Genomic DNA, 14863 nt, shown 5'->3' on the forward strand with positions numbered 1-14863 from the left:
GATTTATATGAAAATTAAAATATAAATAATTCAAAATATATATGAACTTTTAGTTATAGTTACTAACAACCAGTTGGTCCAATGAAAGATAGGAGACACTAGATCTCTTAAGTAATGTTAGGAATTCGAATATTAATATTTACAAATAGAACAAACTGAATTGAAAAAATCTTCATCATCTCTAAAATACCCAATCAGAATAGTGAATTAATAAATCAAATATAAATAGTTATAAAAAAATATTAATAATAGTGAAATGCTAGAAGGATAATACATTAGAAGTCCTTGTCATAGCCAATGAAAGCAAAATTGCAAATTGCCCACTAACCACAAAACCCTATATTTTCCCAACAGCTTCCGGTCCTTTTAGAGAAACAATGCAGGCAAGAAAAAAGAAAAGAAAATATAGTCTAGGATAATTATCATAAATTATAAAATTTTTCCTTGAAGACTTTATTTTTCCAAAATTATGATCCTTTATGAATTAATTGACTAAAAAGGCCAAATTTTTAGCAGAAAATAAAGATAAATTCAATTTGTATGCAGAGGGGGTTTTATGTAAAGTTTTGTTGATGTTAAGGGGCTGAGAATGGGATTTTACCCCCAAAAAAAGTGGGGAAATCTTTTATTTGCATTTGAAAACGAAACGTGATCAAAGCGGCCCAATCACCATTCAGCAAAAGATCGGTTCATTCTAGACCACATCTTTAAGATACCTCTTTACACGTGGCACATTTATCTGCCACACAATCATCAAATCAACGTCAGTGGGTCCCAGTCCTCACCATTCCAAACTCTCCCCCCCTCTCTCTCTCTGCATTTCTCCCCTTTCTCTGTTTACTGCAAACTCTTTCAATTACTTTTCGTGGTTTTTGCCCACTCTGTTTTTTCAAATCCGAAAATAATAATAACAATAAAAAAAAGAATAAAAATAACTAAAAAAAGTTATTTTAATTTTATTTGTTTGGATATGTTTTCTTTTTCGTTGTTGTTTTAGGCTTTTCTTTTTGCTACTTGCTTGTGGTGGAATTGGCAATGCGTGGAGCAATTTTAGCGCGTGCCTTCGGTTCGGATTTCGGAAGTAGATTTGTGATTAACTTCGGTTTCTTTAGATATGTTTGATTGGAACGAAGAAGAGGTAATTAGATCTAAACTTTTTGTTTCACGAAAGATTTTTTTTTGCTTTTTTTCCCAGGTATGTTGTTGCATAGAACCTTTCACCTTACTTAAAGGAATTAGTATCTCAATCCATCATACGAATTGATAGTTTGTTGTACTTGAAATATATTGAATTGGACGATTATGTTTGGATTTTCTTGGAAATTGCCATGTTTTCGTGTTCTATCTCTGTTTTTTTTCTCTCTCATTTGACTATCAAAATTAAGCAGCACCTGCTAAGGTTTCTATTTAAGAAAATATTTTGGATTAAAGTTGTTTTGAAATAATCAAATTATAGTAACTGTAATGATTTCTTACATATAAAAAAAATATGAAAATAGCTTTTTCCACTTGGAATTATTTTCATTTTCCATGTACTGTACCGTTGGGGCTTGGTTTACCGTTGTTTGCAATAATATTATGTTAAAACTATTTCATAGGATTTTCTTGTTAGAAATGTGCTGTTATTTTTTGTTTGGTTGAAAAAAATGGAATTTTCAGGAAAGCAGGGTTGTAGGATAAAGCAAATGTAATAAGCTGTACAAGAGTTGAGGAATTCTAAGAATGGTTTTTGTCTAGAAATACTTGAAGGATGTCTTTCTTTTGGGTGAAAATGGATCTTGGTTCTTTATAAGGTGGAATTAAACATTCATTGTAAAGAACTTGTCCGGTATTAGGAACTCAAAATCATGACAAACTAGAATAAATGAGGGGCAAACTAGTCCACCTGGTAAGCATATGGTTAATGTGCATTGGAGAGCCTCTTTTTTCTTAATGGAGTATACAAGAGCTCCTTGGAGAACTTTTCCTACACTATATGTATTACCTTTATGCTTGGTGTGTTAATTTTTGGAGTCCAGGTAGCATATACTTGGGGTGCCCTATATCTTCTTGGCCATAAACTTAAAATATTTCTTGTTTCCTCCATCAAATAGTGATTGGTTTTAAGGTTTTGAATCAGTTAGCTTGTCCTCTGAGTGAGACAACTGTATGCAGTCTTTTATTTTATTTTTGCAATTTCATGCTCTTTATGCTTGTGAAAAAAAGTGTTATCTAGGTTATGTTTCATGCTCTAATCAACGTAGAAGCAATAAACGTTCTTCAGGACATTCATTTTTTGAATCAAATGTTGAAGGAATATTTAATGAATGCCAAGTGATGTCAAGACATTTGAGCTGAAAGGAAAGAATATTAAGAGGCTTTGTGAAACAAATGAGGCTACATTAGAAGTTATTAATCATCTGGGTTTGAGGAGAGTTTGATGATTTTATCTTTTCTCTGTGGTGAAATTATAATTATTTCAAGTGATTGGTTTTAAAAGGCAGCCAAAAAGAAAATTTAATCAGGCAGGCTCATTCACCCTGCAGCTTTTCCATGGCCTTCAAATTGTTCTTTTTAATTATTATTATTTTTTTGTTATTTTTGTTGCTAAAGGATATGATTATATCTTCTTGGATGTGATATCAGTGGTGATGTGGAGCCTTTTTTGTATTTTCAGCTAACAAATATAATATGGGATGAGGATGGTGAGACTGATGACCATATAGTACCTTATCAAGAGGGAAGTGGCAATTGTCATAGTAAGACAAAATGGAGTCGAGAAACTGCAACCATAAAGTCTTCGGAGGAAAAGACACCGGTGGACACAGTTGATCTTCATGGAAAAAAGTTGGAAGGCAGTTCCAGTTTCAATGCAGATGGAGGGATTGCCACTTCGGGATTTTTCATGGGCTTGTGGCCAGAGTTATCTTTATCTAATGCAGAAAAAACGGATAAGGATTCCATTGATAGCAAAGTCTCTAACAGTTTGGTCGAAGTAGCTAAATCTAGTTCGATTGATGGTAAGAATATTAGCTATTCAGACTAAAGCCAATATCATATTTATATTTATTGTTCATAACTTAGTTATCTACATTCCTTTACAGGAGAGATGACTGAACTTAGTAAAGATCCTAAAATTTTTCAAAATCCGAATGAAGGTAAAGAACAAGGTGACTTTGTTGACTACAGCTGGGCTAACATTGGAAGCTTTGATGATCTTGATCGAATCTTCAGGTAAGCAATAATTTAGATCTTCCATGAAGCTTAGAAAGCATTGCTGTGACACTCTAGTCCAGAAGATAGGCATTTGTGTAGTCAGGTATTACTTTTTATAGTTCTCACATCTTGTTTGGAATAAGTTAATTCTTTTGTCACCACGAAACAATCTCTGTGTATTCAAATAAGGACCATTCCTTTTTATTTTAATTTTGACACTGAAAATTCATTTATCTTAGTTATAACTATTCTATGTACCCTTTGAACTTAGAAGCTGAAACTCCTATAGCAGTTTGTTCAGTGTGGTTGTCCGTATTTAATATGCACTTGTTATTTGTTTCTCTTGATCTTGTAGCAGTGTATCAAACCTGTATAAGAAGAAAATCTAAGAGGAGTCAATACCCACTCCCCTTCAAGGGAAAAAGAACTACAAGCATAATGTTCCATTCCTTGTTTCTCTTTTTTTATCATATACGATGGCATCCATCTGACTCAATATTCTCACAAGTGATGATTTTGCAGCAATGATGATCCAATGTTTGGCAATGTAAGTCTTGGTAGTGCTGACGGGTTATGGTCCTCATCTAAAGTGGTAACAAACAGCCCTGGAAAATCCTTTCTTACGAATGTGGATTTTCCTAACCCAGCTCCTAGGAGCACACCTGAGCATTTGGAAGTCCAAAGAGGATATGAACGGCAAGAGAACCAGTCATTTCCCCTTAGTTATGGGAAACTGGATGGTTCCACATCTCATGGTCTGCATAATTTGGAATTACGTGGAGATAAAAGCAAATCTGTAATGGAGAAGCAGGTGTTAAATATTAACATGCAGTATAACCAATTCCTAGTTACTAATGCTTTTAACTTAGAAAATCAATCCAAAGTAGGCACATAATTTCTATTTTTGCTTCCTCAGACAAATGTAAAAACTGTGGGAAAGACTGGTTCATCAAAGTCTCATCCCTTTGCAGAAAAAGCTGTGGCCCCTAATGAACTGGGCCATAAGGTATTCCTATCTTACCCTTATACTTGACTATTCAAATTATCTTGTGTTTCTGATACTTATGTTCAAGATTTAGAATAAATTTCATGGTCCTGTAACAAGTTTTTATAGTGTCTCACTCATTGCGGACTGACTGAATTATAATTGCAAGATTTCGAACCTTTTGATAGATGCTGATACATCTAGGAGTTTGTAATTGCTAATTGATGCTGAGAGTGTATTACTGCATTAACGTGTCCAATATAAAATTTATTATGCTAAAAAGACACATTCCATTCAAGCAGCAGCTAAGTTTGAAACATTTTAAAGTTCGCTAGCTATATATGGTGATACAAGTTTTTCTCTCTTACCTTGTATGACCATCAATGCAAATTGTGTTTCTCTCGTCTTTCCTCTTCCTTTTTTCCCTTTGGGGTTTGGAGGCTGCTTTGAATAAGCAATATATAAATTATCGACATTAATTTATCATCTTTATAAAGTTAGGCCTTTGCTCCAATAGGTGAATATTGTATTTTTCATTTAATATTTCTCTGTGCAGGCATATAGGCAGAAAAGGCTGTTGAAACTTCGAAGAAAAACTGAAGAAATAGGTAAGGCAAAGCAAGTACAAAATTTACATGCCTGGACTCCAGCTGGAAATCCATTGGCTCAATATGAGAATAATGTGGCTACCTCGATACTAAAATCTTCTCCATCTTCAGTTATGAGTCAGCAGAGGCAGCTTCTAGGATCCGACTCACTGCAGTACCAGCATGTCTCCAATATGTTGTAGCCCCTTCTACATATGGGAATCTTACAAACCAATATCTTGCAATACCCATGTTACCCAACATGCAGTCTGAGGAATTTAATCGGCAAACCGCGCTTCCTAGTTATGATGTTTCCCCTGGTCAGGCAAATCCTTCAAACATGTTTTTGAGAATGACACCTCAAGAAAAAATTGAAAAATTGAGACGGCGCCAGCAAATGCAAGCACTGCTTGCCGTTCAGAAACAGCGGCAACAATTTACTCATCAAGTTCATTGTACCGATCAACCTGTCATTCAAAAATCAACTCAAGAAAATCAGTTTCAGCATGTTGAAGACCTCAACACTCTTGCTTCTTTTGACCCGAACTCACCTCTAGAGCAAAATGATTCTAGTACGGTCTCTGTTGCAATTGATGACTATTCTGTGGAGGATACTGTACTTAATCAGCTACAAGAAATAATTGCAAAGGTATGCTTGACTTGCTGTTGAGATTCTGCCTTTCTGGTCGTGAGGATTTAGTGACATCTAGAATAATTTTTGCAGTTGGATGTGAGGACTAGACTTCGCATAAGAGATAGTTTGTTCCGGTTGGCTCAAAGTGCAATGCAAAGGCAATCTTCTAGTGACACAAACAGCACTAATAAAATTATCAGGGATGAAATTGAAGTTGCTAAAGAAGAAAATAAGAACTATATCAGGTTAGAAGACTCCATGCTGGTGCAGATATATATTCATGTCAAAAGCGAAACTGATTTATATTATCTTTCTAAAGGTCAATCTCTGTCATGAACTCTTGGAAGGTTTTATTACCTAAGATTTGCGCTACTAATGGCTGAATGCAGACTTACTGAGGCATCAATATATTTTGAGCCTAGATGAAAAATATAAATAAGAAGTGTTCAAGATAAGATTCCTCTTTTCTTTTCTAGGTTGTTGGACTGAAGAACTTGCTCATTACTTTATTTATGACTGTTTTTTATACTTCCATTTAAATAGGACGAGGTTAACAATGGTTTGTACCAGTAAAAAGGATGAACTCCGACTTAGTAAGGCATCAATGTGTTTTTTAGTCTTGACTGAAATTCTAGAAAAAAAAGAAGTGCATTCTTCTATTTCTTGTTTGTGTAGCTTGCTTTCTCAGTCAAGAAAAATTGCTGGTCTTGCTGCTTTCATCTTTGTAAGATTTGGCTGATCCTTTTCTAACTTGTCACAGTTTGGTAACTTTTGAATTGAACCTGTGCTTGAAGTACATAAACTAAGGTTGCATTCTTTTACATGGATATGGGTGTCAGGTATGACACTATGATTGCTTGAATTTTCTCATGGTAGAAAATTAGAGAAAAAAAAAATCATAGATATTAATGACTATTAGAACTCTGTGTATTCCTTTCAGAAGTAAATTTTGCAATAGTGGGTGGTGTCACTATTGGACTCTGATGATCGACAACATGCCCTTCGAGCATTTTACGAATGGAACGTGTTTACTGAATCCTACCATGAAACTCTGCCGAGCATAAACCTTTAATTTGCATTATCCTATTCCATTATAGTAGTCTCTTTCTGGTGCATCAATTTTATCTTATTTTTAAGACATTTAAAGGTGGGGCGTGTACTTGTTCTAGTCAAAGAAGTACATGTCTAGTTGTGTTTATGATATAGCTGCCTCCTTGTCGTGATTTCTTATGTTTATGTGATCTGTTTAACCTCAAACAAACTCAAACTCAAAAGCATTAATATGTTTCATTTGGTTTGTTTTCTTGCTTAATATTTGAATGATTTCATTTTGAAGTTGTTCTTATGAATGTCCCTGGTCTTTACCTGAATCCAGTCTTTTGTTAAATATGCACTTGATGCTTTTTTATGCCTGTTTGAGTTGGATTGCATTAGAAGCTTAGGTCTCATTATTCACCTTGAACGTAATGGTACAGGATGTCTGATGCTGAAACAGAAACCAATCCCGTAGACCGTACTGTTGCTCATTTACTCTTCCATCGGCCTCTGGAGTTATCGGGAAAACATCCTGAGACCCCTGAATCACCTGCTTCCATAAAGTTCCCAAGTGAACGCAAATCAGCGAGTTTAATGAGTTTGCCAATGGGTTGCATATCAGACAACTCCCAAGTTAAACAAAACCTTTCTCACCAGGTCTCAGAAGTTCCTTACCCATTGGACCTACAACATGTGGAGCAGTTTAAGAACAGCCCTCACATGGATACTTCCGAGAATGAATCGAACTACGAGCCTGCGGGTGGTGGAGTTGCTGAGGTTGAAGCCTCTCAATGAAAACCCAAAGTTCTTCCAAGGGTAATTCCTTCCTTTAATACTTCCACGTCCATTAAATGCGTGTTTTGAATCATTATACGGATTTACTGGTAATTCCAAGGTATTTCTTTTCTTGTCAGCTGACCTGATGCTTTCAAGCTTATCTTGGAGCCTATCTATCGACTGGCGGGATTGGGAGCCTTGGAACATTGTTATTTCAAGTCTGTTATCGCATTCGTATGGTGCATGTGTTGATGTTAGTTATGTACATCGAAAACATTCCTCGGACCGTCTATCCTCGGACAGACAACTTTTGTTATGTGTGTCGTCTAATCTATAACTTGATATGAATGTCATTCAACTATGTCAAACCTAACGAGTCTTGGTGGATTGATATTGGTGTTAATATACTCTTCTGCTGCATAAATTTGAAGAGAAGTTCCAATATGTTAAATTGTTAGAACTGATAAAAAAACTGAAAATCCGAAAGTGTATCAAATCCATCTATCAATAGAAATTTTGGAATTTTGACGTTGAAATATCAAACATGTAGGGTCTGCTTGTTTAATGCAAAAACATTTTCCACATTTTTCAGTGTTTGATTGGAGGAAAACAGGTTGGTCAATGTATAAAATTTTTCTGGTAAACAGAATTTTTTTTTGTATTTTATGAGAAATAAGTTACGGTTTAATTTTTTGCAAGTCATTTTTTAAACTTTACACTTCAAAATACTTAAAATAATATTATTTTATGTATTTAATATTAATATGATGTTTTAGTATCATTTTGATAAAAATATTAATTATTAATGTATTTAAAATATATTTATTAATATTTTTAACAATATAATATATTATAATAATAATATAATTATATAGTTAGTTATATTATAATAATATATGATATTATTATATTCTTATTTGAATAATATATAATAAATTATTAACAAAAGTTATATTATTTACTATTTTCTTAAAAATATTATTAAATTATTAATAATAAATAATAATATGTATTTAATATTAATATAATAATCTAATAATATTTTAATAAAAATACTTAAAATATATTTATTAATAATTCTAAAAATATAATATGCTATTCTTATTTTAATAAATCTTTAATATAATTTATAATATTTTTATTTTAATAGAATACACTAATCTTAACATTTTTATTTATAAAATTTTAGAAATAATATTTTAATAATAATATTAGCATAAATAATATTAAATAAATTGTTATAATATTTTTAAAATAATAATATTAAGTTTGAAAATAAATAATATTATTTATTATATTTCATATTTGCAACAAATAATTTATACAAAATTTATCAACTAGTGGAAAATGATTTTCATAACATCTTCCAAACACCGTAAAATATTTTTTCAGAAAATGTTTTTCAAAAGATGTAACTCATTTTATGAAAAATGTTTTCAGTGAAACGAACATACCCGTAGTTTTGATCTTTCAAATTAGAACTTTCAAATTAGGATGCAGATGCAATTAAGTGACTTCCGTAGTTAAAAAATTTGTTATTATCACTTCAGGTTCAAGTTTAAACACCACATACGCTAGAGGTTTAAGCGTTCATTATCAAAGGGAGTATACAAGTATTATAGATGTGATGTATTTCTCCTCCTTTTAATATGAGATGGCATCAAAGTTAAATAATGTGTAATTTAGAGATTATTAACACTAATATAATTTTACATATTAATTTTAATTTGTAATCAGTTCAACAATTAAAAATCAATTATTTAAAGAGTTGTACATGTAAACTTTGTTTAATTATTGAAGTTTTATTAAAATTAATCGTATTAAAGTACTTTCAATTTGGATTAACCTTCTTATTAATCGTAATTTTGTGATGCAGTTGTTAAATTTTGTTGCTTCATTTTCTTGTGGTACATTTCTGATGATACATCCCTGGTGGTACATTGGCTAGACATGTCACTAATGAAATGTGTCACAATAATCTGTTAACACGTTATATTTCCTAATTGAAGGGTTAATTTTTTGAATTAAATTAAAATTATGACTAAATAGATATAATATATAAATATTAAGGATCAAATGTGTAATTATACCAATCTCTAAATAACCGTGTAACTTCCTCGGTTAAGATTCAACATCAAGTGACTTGATTGACACAATTAAATAATTTAAGTGTTCCGATTGATAAAATGTTAAAATTGGGGGATATCATCATCAATTTTGAGAAGAACAAGCTAACTCATTAAGCATTTCATAAAACGTTGGGCTTAAAACCAAGTTTCGGCCTGTAAATTCGATTGAGTCCATTTAGTTAAGCTACTCAACTCTAAAAGAATCAACCCAAGTAGTAACTCGGATCGATTGTCGTGTCGGTTTTTTGTTCATTGCGTACTTAAAAGAGTAATCTTTATGTTTGGTAAGGCAAAGGCAGGACATGGAGGTGGAGGAACAAGCGAAGAGAAAGTCAAGAAAGATTTCTTCATCTTCATCTTCTGCGCTTATTAATAATCTTGATGATGGTTGCCTCATGCATATTTTCAGCTTCTTATCTCCCATTCCAGGTTGGGTTTTTTATTTTTAAATCAATATTTTTTCATTGATCTTTGAAAGGATTGCTTCATTTGGTGCTGGGTTCATTTATTTACCTTCAATTTCGTATTTATTCATCTGGTTTTTAAGGAAATTATGTTTCTTTTAGTCAATCATTGGTTTTCATTTCATAGGAAGTAGCCTTTTAGGGTGTATATGAATGAAGCAATTGTATTATTTTTTTAAGCATTTTTATCTTAGAGATAAGAAATTAATGTTATTTTTAGATTTATTGGAAGTGAACTGAAGGTTAATTCTAGCCATTTTAGGTATAATAATATTTATTGGAAGTTGACTTTGTTGAATTCAGTTCTTTCTCCAAGTTCTGGTGATTCTTATGATGGAGTGAGAAGGCGTTTGTAATGTATTTGATTCTGATAGTTCTTGTTTCTGCTTGATAATTGGGTTAGATTAAGAACCTGAGCTTTCATTTTGGTTTTCAATCCCTAATACCCGAATTTCGGGTTGTTGGATTCAGAATGCTGCCAATATTCACAAAACCAACAATCTCAAACTCACTTCACTTCCATTCTTTTGACGAATCCCTCGGTTTGTTTTTTACCTACCAATCTCTATAGTTCTTGCCACCGAAGAAATGAACTTGGATATCCTTCATGCAAGTGCAATGCATGGGCCATGGAGTAATATGTATTTACTAAGTTTCTGCTTATTGAAATCAATGGATGTCTCGTGCTCTTTGGGGATTTGACTACTTATTCTAAAGTGGAGGCTTAGCAAAACTTTACCCGAGTAGGACCCTGAAATGGTGGCTGCAATGTTGGGATTCATGTATTGTCATAAAAAATTTCTTTTATTGAACGCATCCAAATTAGTGGTATTCTTGTATGATAATCTAGTGCTAATGGTAGGATATTTAGTTGTTTTGCCCGAAAACATGATGCTAATGAGGTAAAAAGGTCTGAAAAAACACATTTCGAGTAATTTGCTTTGCAATAGCGTTTTTACTGCGGCTTTTATCTTTCTCTTCATTCTTTGAGGACCAATGGTCTCCAGATTGGTGTTCAGAGGTTTCACATTCTAGCGGCTTGAAAGCTTTTTAGTAGGCATGGCCATTTCTGATGCATTTTAATCCCATTACCAAGTACAATCCCTTTTACATAATGCTATTGAGTTGCAGATCGGTATAACACCGCCCTCGTTTGCCACAGATGGTGTTATTTGGCTTGCCACCCTCGACTGTGGCTGCGAGTCGATAGATCCGTGGATTTTTCCAAACCTGGTGTTTTCCCTAACATTGAAGAAGCTGTGTCTGCAGCCCGGTACATAAAACTACTGTTTCTAAGTTGTGGTTTGGTCACTTGGTGATTATATGGTATATTAATAAGACCTTCATCTTCAAACTCTCCCTTTCAGACCTGGTGACACTATTTTAATCGCAGCTGGTGGCAGTCATCTTGCCTCTAATATTCAGATTAAAAAGCCACTCTGCCTGGTATGTCTTTAGAAGTCTGCAAAAGTTAATTCTATATGAATTGCTTGGTATATATTTTATCTTTGGAATATGAAATTTTGAGGGAAAAAACTCGTGTCCTACACCCATGTCTAGCATATATCTATACATGGGTATGGGAATGTTACCCTCAAAGTACCCTTAATAATAATATACATGGAAAAACTTTTAAAAATTGAGCATACCTATGGTTGACAAATTTCTATATCAGACACTCGAGTCTGAATAACATTCCTCCTTCGAATGTTCTGTCCTATATAAGGTAATCTCCTTTAATACCAAAACCATTATTTTTGGTAATAGAGACTTTAATTTCTTTCTCATATCATTATTTTAGTCCCTATTTAGTTGGTACACATTTCATCTTATTTTAATGCACATGATATTTTTTATATAAAAATGCATTTAATCGCACTGCTATTATTTGAAATGCACTTCCATTCTAGTTATTCGCCAAACTTTTTGTTACAATATATATGATCACAAATAGCCTAAATGGTAAGTCCTTTATAGCTTTAGTTTTCCCTTCAAAAGATGTATAAATGTATAGAGATGAAATATAGGCCTGGAAGCCCCTATTCGATTCAATTATCATGATTTGGGTAATTTTCAGACTACTGCTACCTACCTACTTTTCATCCCTTTTGGATAAATTATAAGCGCTTCTCGGTATTTTCTATTTGGAGGATTTCTGGTTTAGGGTTCTAGTAATGATATCCTAAAATGGATGTCTTAAGACCATGTTTACAAAATGTTTAAGCTACTTGGAACCATCTGTAGGACATACTTCTCTTAGAGGTTTCTTTCCCCATCCCCTACTCGGTGCTATGTGTAAATAGACATTGAGGCCATGAGTGGAGAATGAGTATTGAACTTTTAGTTATTATTATAGCAAAAGTTCTTTATTTTGTTGCACTTTCATCTCAACTTATTTTCTTCAGATCGGCGGAGGTGAACTTCCTGATGAAACAACTATCTTCTGTTTGCGAGGTTCAGACAGGTTTGCAAAATTTCTGATATGTTTTTGCCTCAATATTAAATGGTGATCTGTTGAGAGATTTCTCCATGTTGGAAATCAGTGGCCACGCGATTAATAAAACTAAAACAGTAAATTGCATGTCTGGCTGCTACGAATGAATGCAGATATTTAACAATCTGGAGATGGCTCTTACTAGGTCACAAATACACCCCCCCCCTTTTTCCTTTCTTTTCCCTTTATCGAGAGAAACAAGTGATGTTCATTTTGCTGGAGCAGTGCATTGGAGTTTCTATCGACCTGCAAGCTGGCAAACTTATCGGTTAAGGCGGAGCTAGGTTGCTGCTTGCTTCATAGGAGTGGAAGGCTAATTATAGACGGATGCATACTTAAGTGTGAGTCGAACCCGTTGGACTATCTATCATGCCCGATTGTGAGTACGGCCGGTAGCGGGATATTCCCTTCCAACTTGAAGAGCGATGGAGATAGCGTTTCTGTATCTCACACTCGGATTGAAGGAGGCGCAAAGGCTGTTTTGACCAGTGGAGGTCTAGAACTACAGCGAGTTCGGGTGATTTATGCTCGAACTTGTCTGTATTTCTGGTTTGATGTTGATTGTAAATAACTGGATTGGATCATCATCCTTTGTGTGTGTCACATTATGCAGGTTAGGGAATTCAATTTAATTCCTAAATGGTGTTTATGTAGGATCAAAATCTAATGCATCCATAGCCAATGTCGTTGTATGTTATCTATTTTATGTTCCCATCAGACCATTTGTCACAAACTTTGTCGTCAATCACCGACTTTTCTCTTAATAAATCTTTTTCTTGCTCTGTTTGACGAGTTTGGTACATTTCAGATAGAGTTTTGGACGGTCAGAAGTTGAGTTCAAATCTTGATATTTATGAATGTAATAAATTGGATTAGAAAGATTATTCTCATAATTATATCTATAAAAATTCGATCTAGACTAGTCGATCAATTGATTGGATATTAGTAATTAAATAAAAATAATAATAAGTCATATATAACCAACAATTAGTTGATCTAATAGGATGAGACACTAAATTCAACTAGTTGATATAATGGGATGAGACACTAAATCCCTTGAGTAAGGTCATTGGATTAGAAGGACCATTCTCATAATAAATCTCTACAAAATCAAATTCGAAATAATCGGTCAATAAATCAGATATAAACACTTAAAAATTCTTATTAAAAAAACCAGTTAAATCTTTTACACCAATTTGAACTCAATTGGGCCTCTACTGTTAACCTACAAATCAATTAAGCCCTTTTCATAAACACCTACAAATTATTAGTTTATTAATCATCAGTTAATAAATTAGGAATGTCAAGTGAAAGTAGCGGATATAAGGTATTCTTTTCGTAGTTAAAAATTTTCATTTACATATCTGTCACAAGGTAATATATTTGTCAATTTAAGTTCACATTCATCTAAGAACATTAAAATGAAAATTATAATACACAACAAATTAATATTTAATGAAAGATAAAATGAGTTCAAAGTTAGATTTTTGAGCTCTTAAATGTTTAGAATGGTTTTCTTGTTATTATTTGATTAACATAGAACCTTAACCTGCAAAAAGAAATTTGTAGGAAATAGGGAAAAATATTCCTAGTAGAAGAACATAAGCACTTGATAAATGCAAGTTGAAGTCATTAAAAGCTGATGGGAGATATAAAAGATGATTCATGCAAGTAAGTTGAGGATCATCAACGCATCGAACTTCACAGGAGCTATAAATCATGGATGTCACCCACAGGTTCCCCAACATAGCTTGCTCATGCTTGTTTAGTTTAAGAAAAATGTAGTTTCACCTTAAAACAAAACTAGAATTCACTGAAGAAAACAAGTCTACTGAGATTATAGTGAGTACCTGTAGAATTTGATAGACTGCATCCACCAACCGGCATAACAAGCTTAAGGCCGCTTCATCTTGTCGGTTATGGTCATAGCACAAAGGCCAAAGTGTAATCGATCGTTTCGTAAGATGCAAAGCACTTATAGAGAGAGCCTTATTACTCTTTCTCTGCTTAAAACATAGTGAAGGATGACCGCACAACCTTAAACCAAAACTATCAAGAAAATGGTTAACTAAACAGCATCTTATAGAGAACAGAAAGGTGGAAGTAAGTTTGACATGTCTTCTATTTCTTTTGTTTTGCTCGAGGGGAAGACCATGGTTTTGAGTTTGTGGATGGGGTAATGAATCATGTTTTCCTAAGCATTCAGTTTGAAGTGAGAAAAATCTCACAAAATTAGATAGCTGAGAGAAAAGGTTTGCAACCTATGAAAAGAATATAATTGCACAAAGAGTAACAGATTATGTTGCTTCTACTCCCCGTTTTCCCTAAACCACCATGTCCGACAACCGTATCTGACACATATTTGGACAAGGTTACGGGCGTATGATTTTCCAAATATAAGGAAAACTTGGACAAATTGAGCATACCCTTGCTGGACGCATGCCCACATCCAACACCTACCAGAATCCACGCAACATTAGGAATAGAAGTACTAGGTTGACTGCAAAGAAGCTACAGTTAAAGAGGTAGTAACAAACTTGATTCAAGCAACTTCCAAGTACAA

General features: G+C 33.5%; 1 protein-coding gene, 1 long non-coding RNA gene and 1 pseudogene across 2 annotated transcripts in view; all 3 read left to right on the forward strand.

The window, feature by feature from the left end:
* The window catches only part of LOC120217936, a 30641-nt gene that overhangs the window by 13499 nt on the left and 2279 nt on the right, over positions 1-14863 (forward strand). The window contains exon 3 of the long non-coding RNA XR_005525203.1: positions 389-408. This is a non-coding gene — a long non-coding RNA (uncharacterized LOC120217936). The remainder of the gene's footprint in view (positions 1-388; positions 409-14863) is intronic.
* Positions 852-7349, forward strand: LOC120217929 (annotated as a pseudogene).
* Positions 2069-12934, forward strand: LOC120217934 (F-box protein SKIP5-like). The gene is made up of 7 exons (XM_039214958.1): positions 2069-2075; positions 4483-4489; positions 9632-9771; positions 10938-11079; positions 11174-11252; positions 12212-12270; positions 12526-12934. Exons 3-7 carry the CDS (start codon positions 9645-9647, stop codon positions 12869-12871), a joined length of 753 nt encoding a protein of 250 aa, XP_039070889.1. The 5' UTR covers positions 2069-2075; positions 4483-4489; positions 9632-9644; the 3' UTR covers positions 12872-12934.

The sequence above is a fragment of the Hibiscus syriacus genome, unplaced genomic scaffold, assembly GCF_006381635.1.
Source record: "Hibiscus syriacus cultivar Baekdansim isolate YM2019G1 unplaced genomic scaffold, ASM638163v2 tig00110194_pilon, whole genome shotgun sequence".
Taxonomy (NCBI): Eukaryota; Viridiplantae; Streptophyta; class Magnoliopsida; order Malvales; family Malvaceae; genus Hibiscus; species Hibiscus syriacus.

What these genes read in the sequence shown, in the direction of transcription:
- LOC120217934 (XM_039214958.1), top strand. Translation starts at nt 9,645, where the DNA reads ATGGAGGTGGAGGAACAAGCGAAGAGAAAGTCAAGAAAGATTTCTTCA. An exon ending in GAAGCTGTGTCTGCAGCCCG is followed by an intron (nt 11,080 to 11,173) that starts GTACATAAAACT and finishes TCTCCCTTTCAG; the next exon opens with ACCTGGTGACACTATTTTAA. An exon ending in TGTTTGCGAGGTTCAGACAG is followed by an intron (nt 12,271 to 12,525) that starts GTTTGCAAAATT and finishes TTGCTGGAGCAG; the next exon opens with TGCATTGGAGTTTCTATCGA.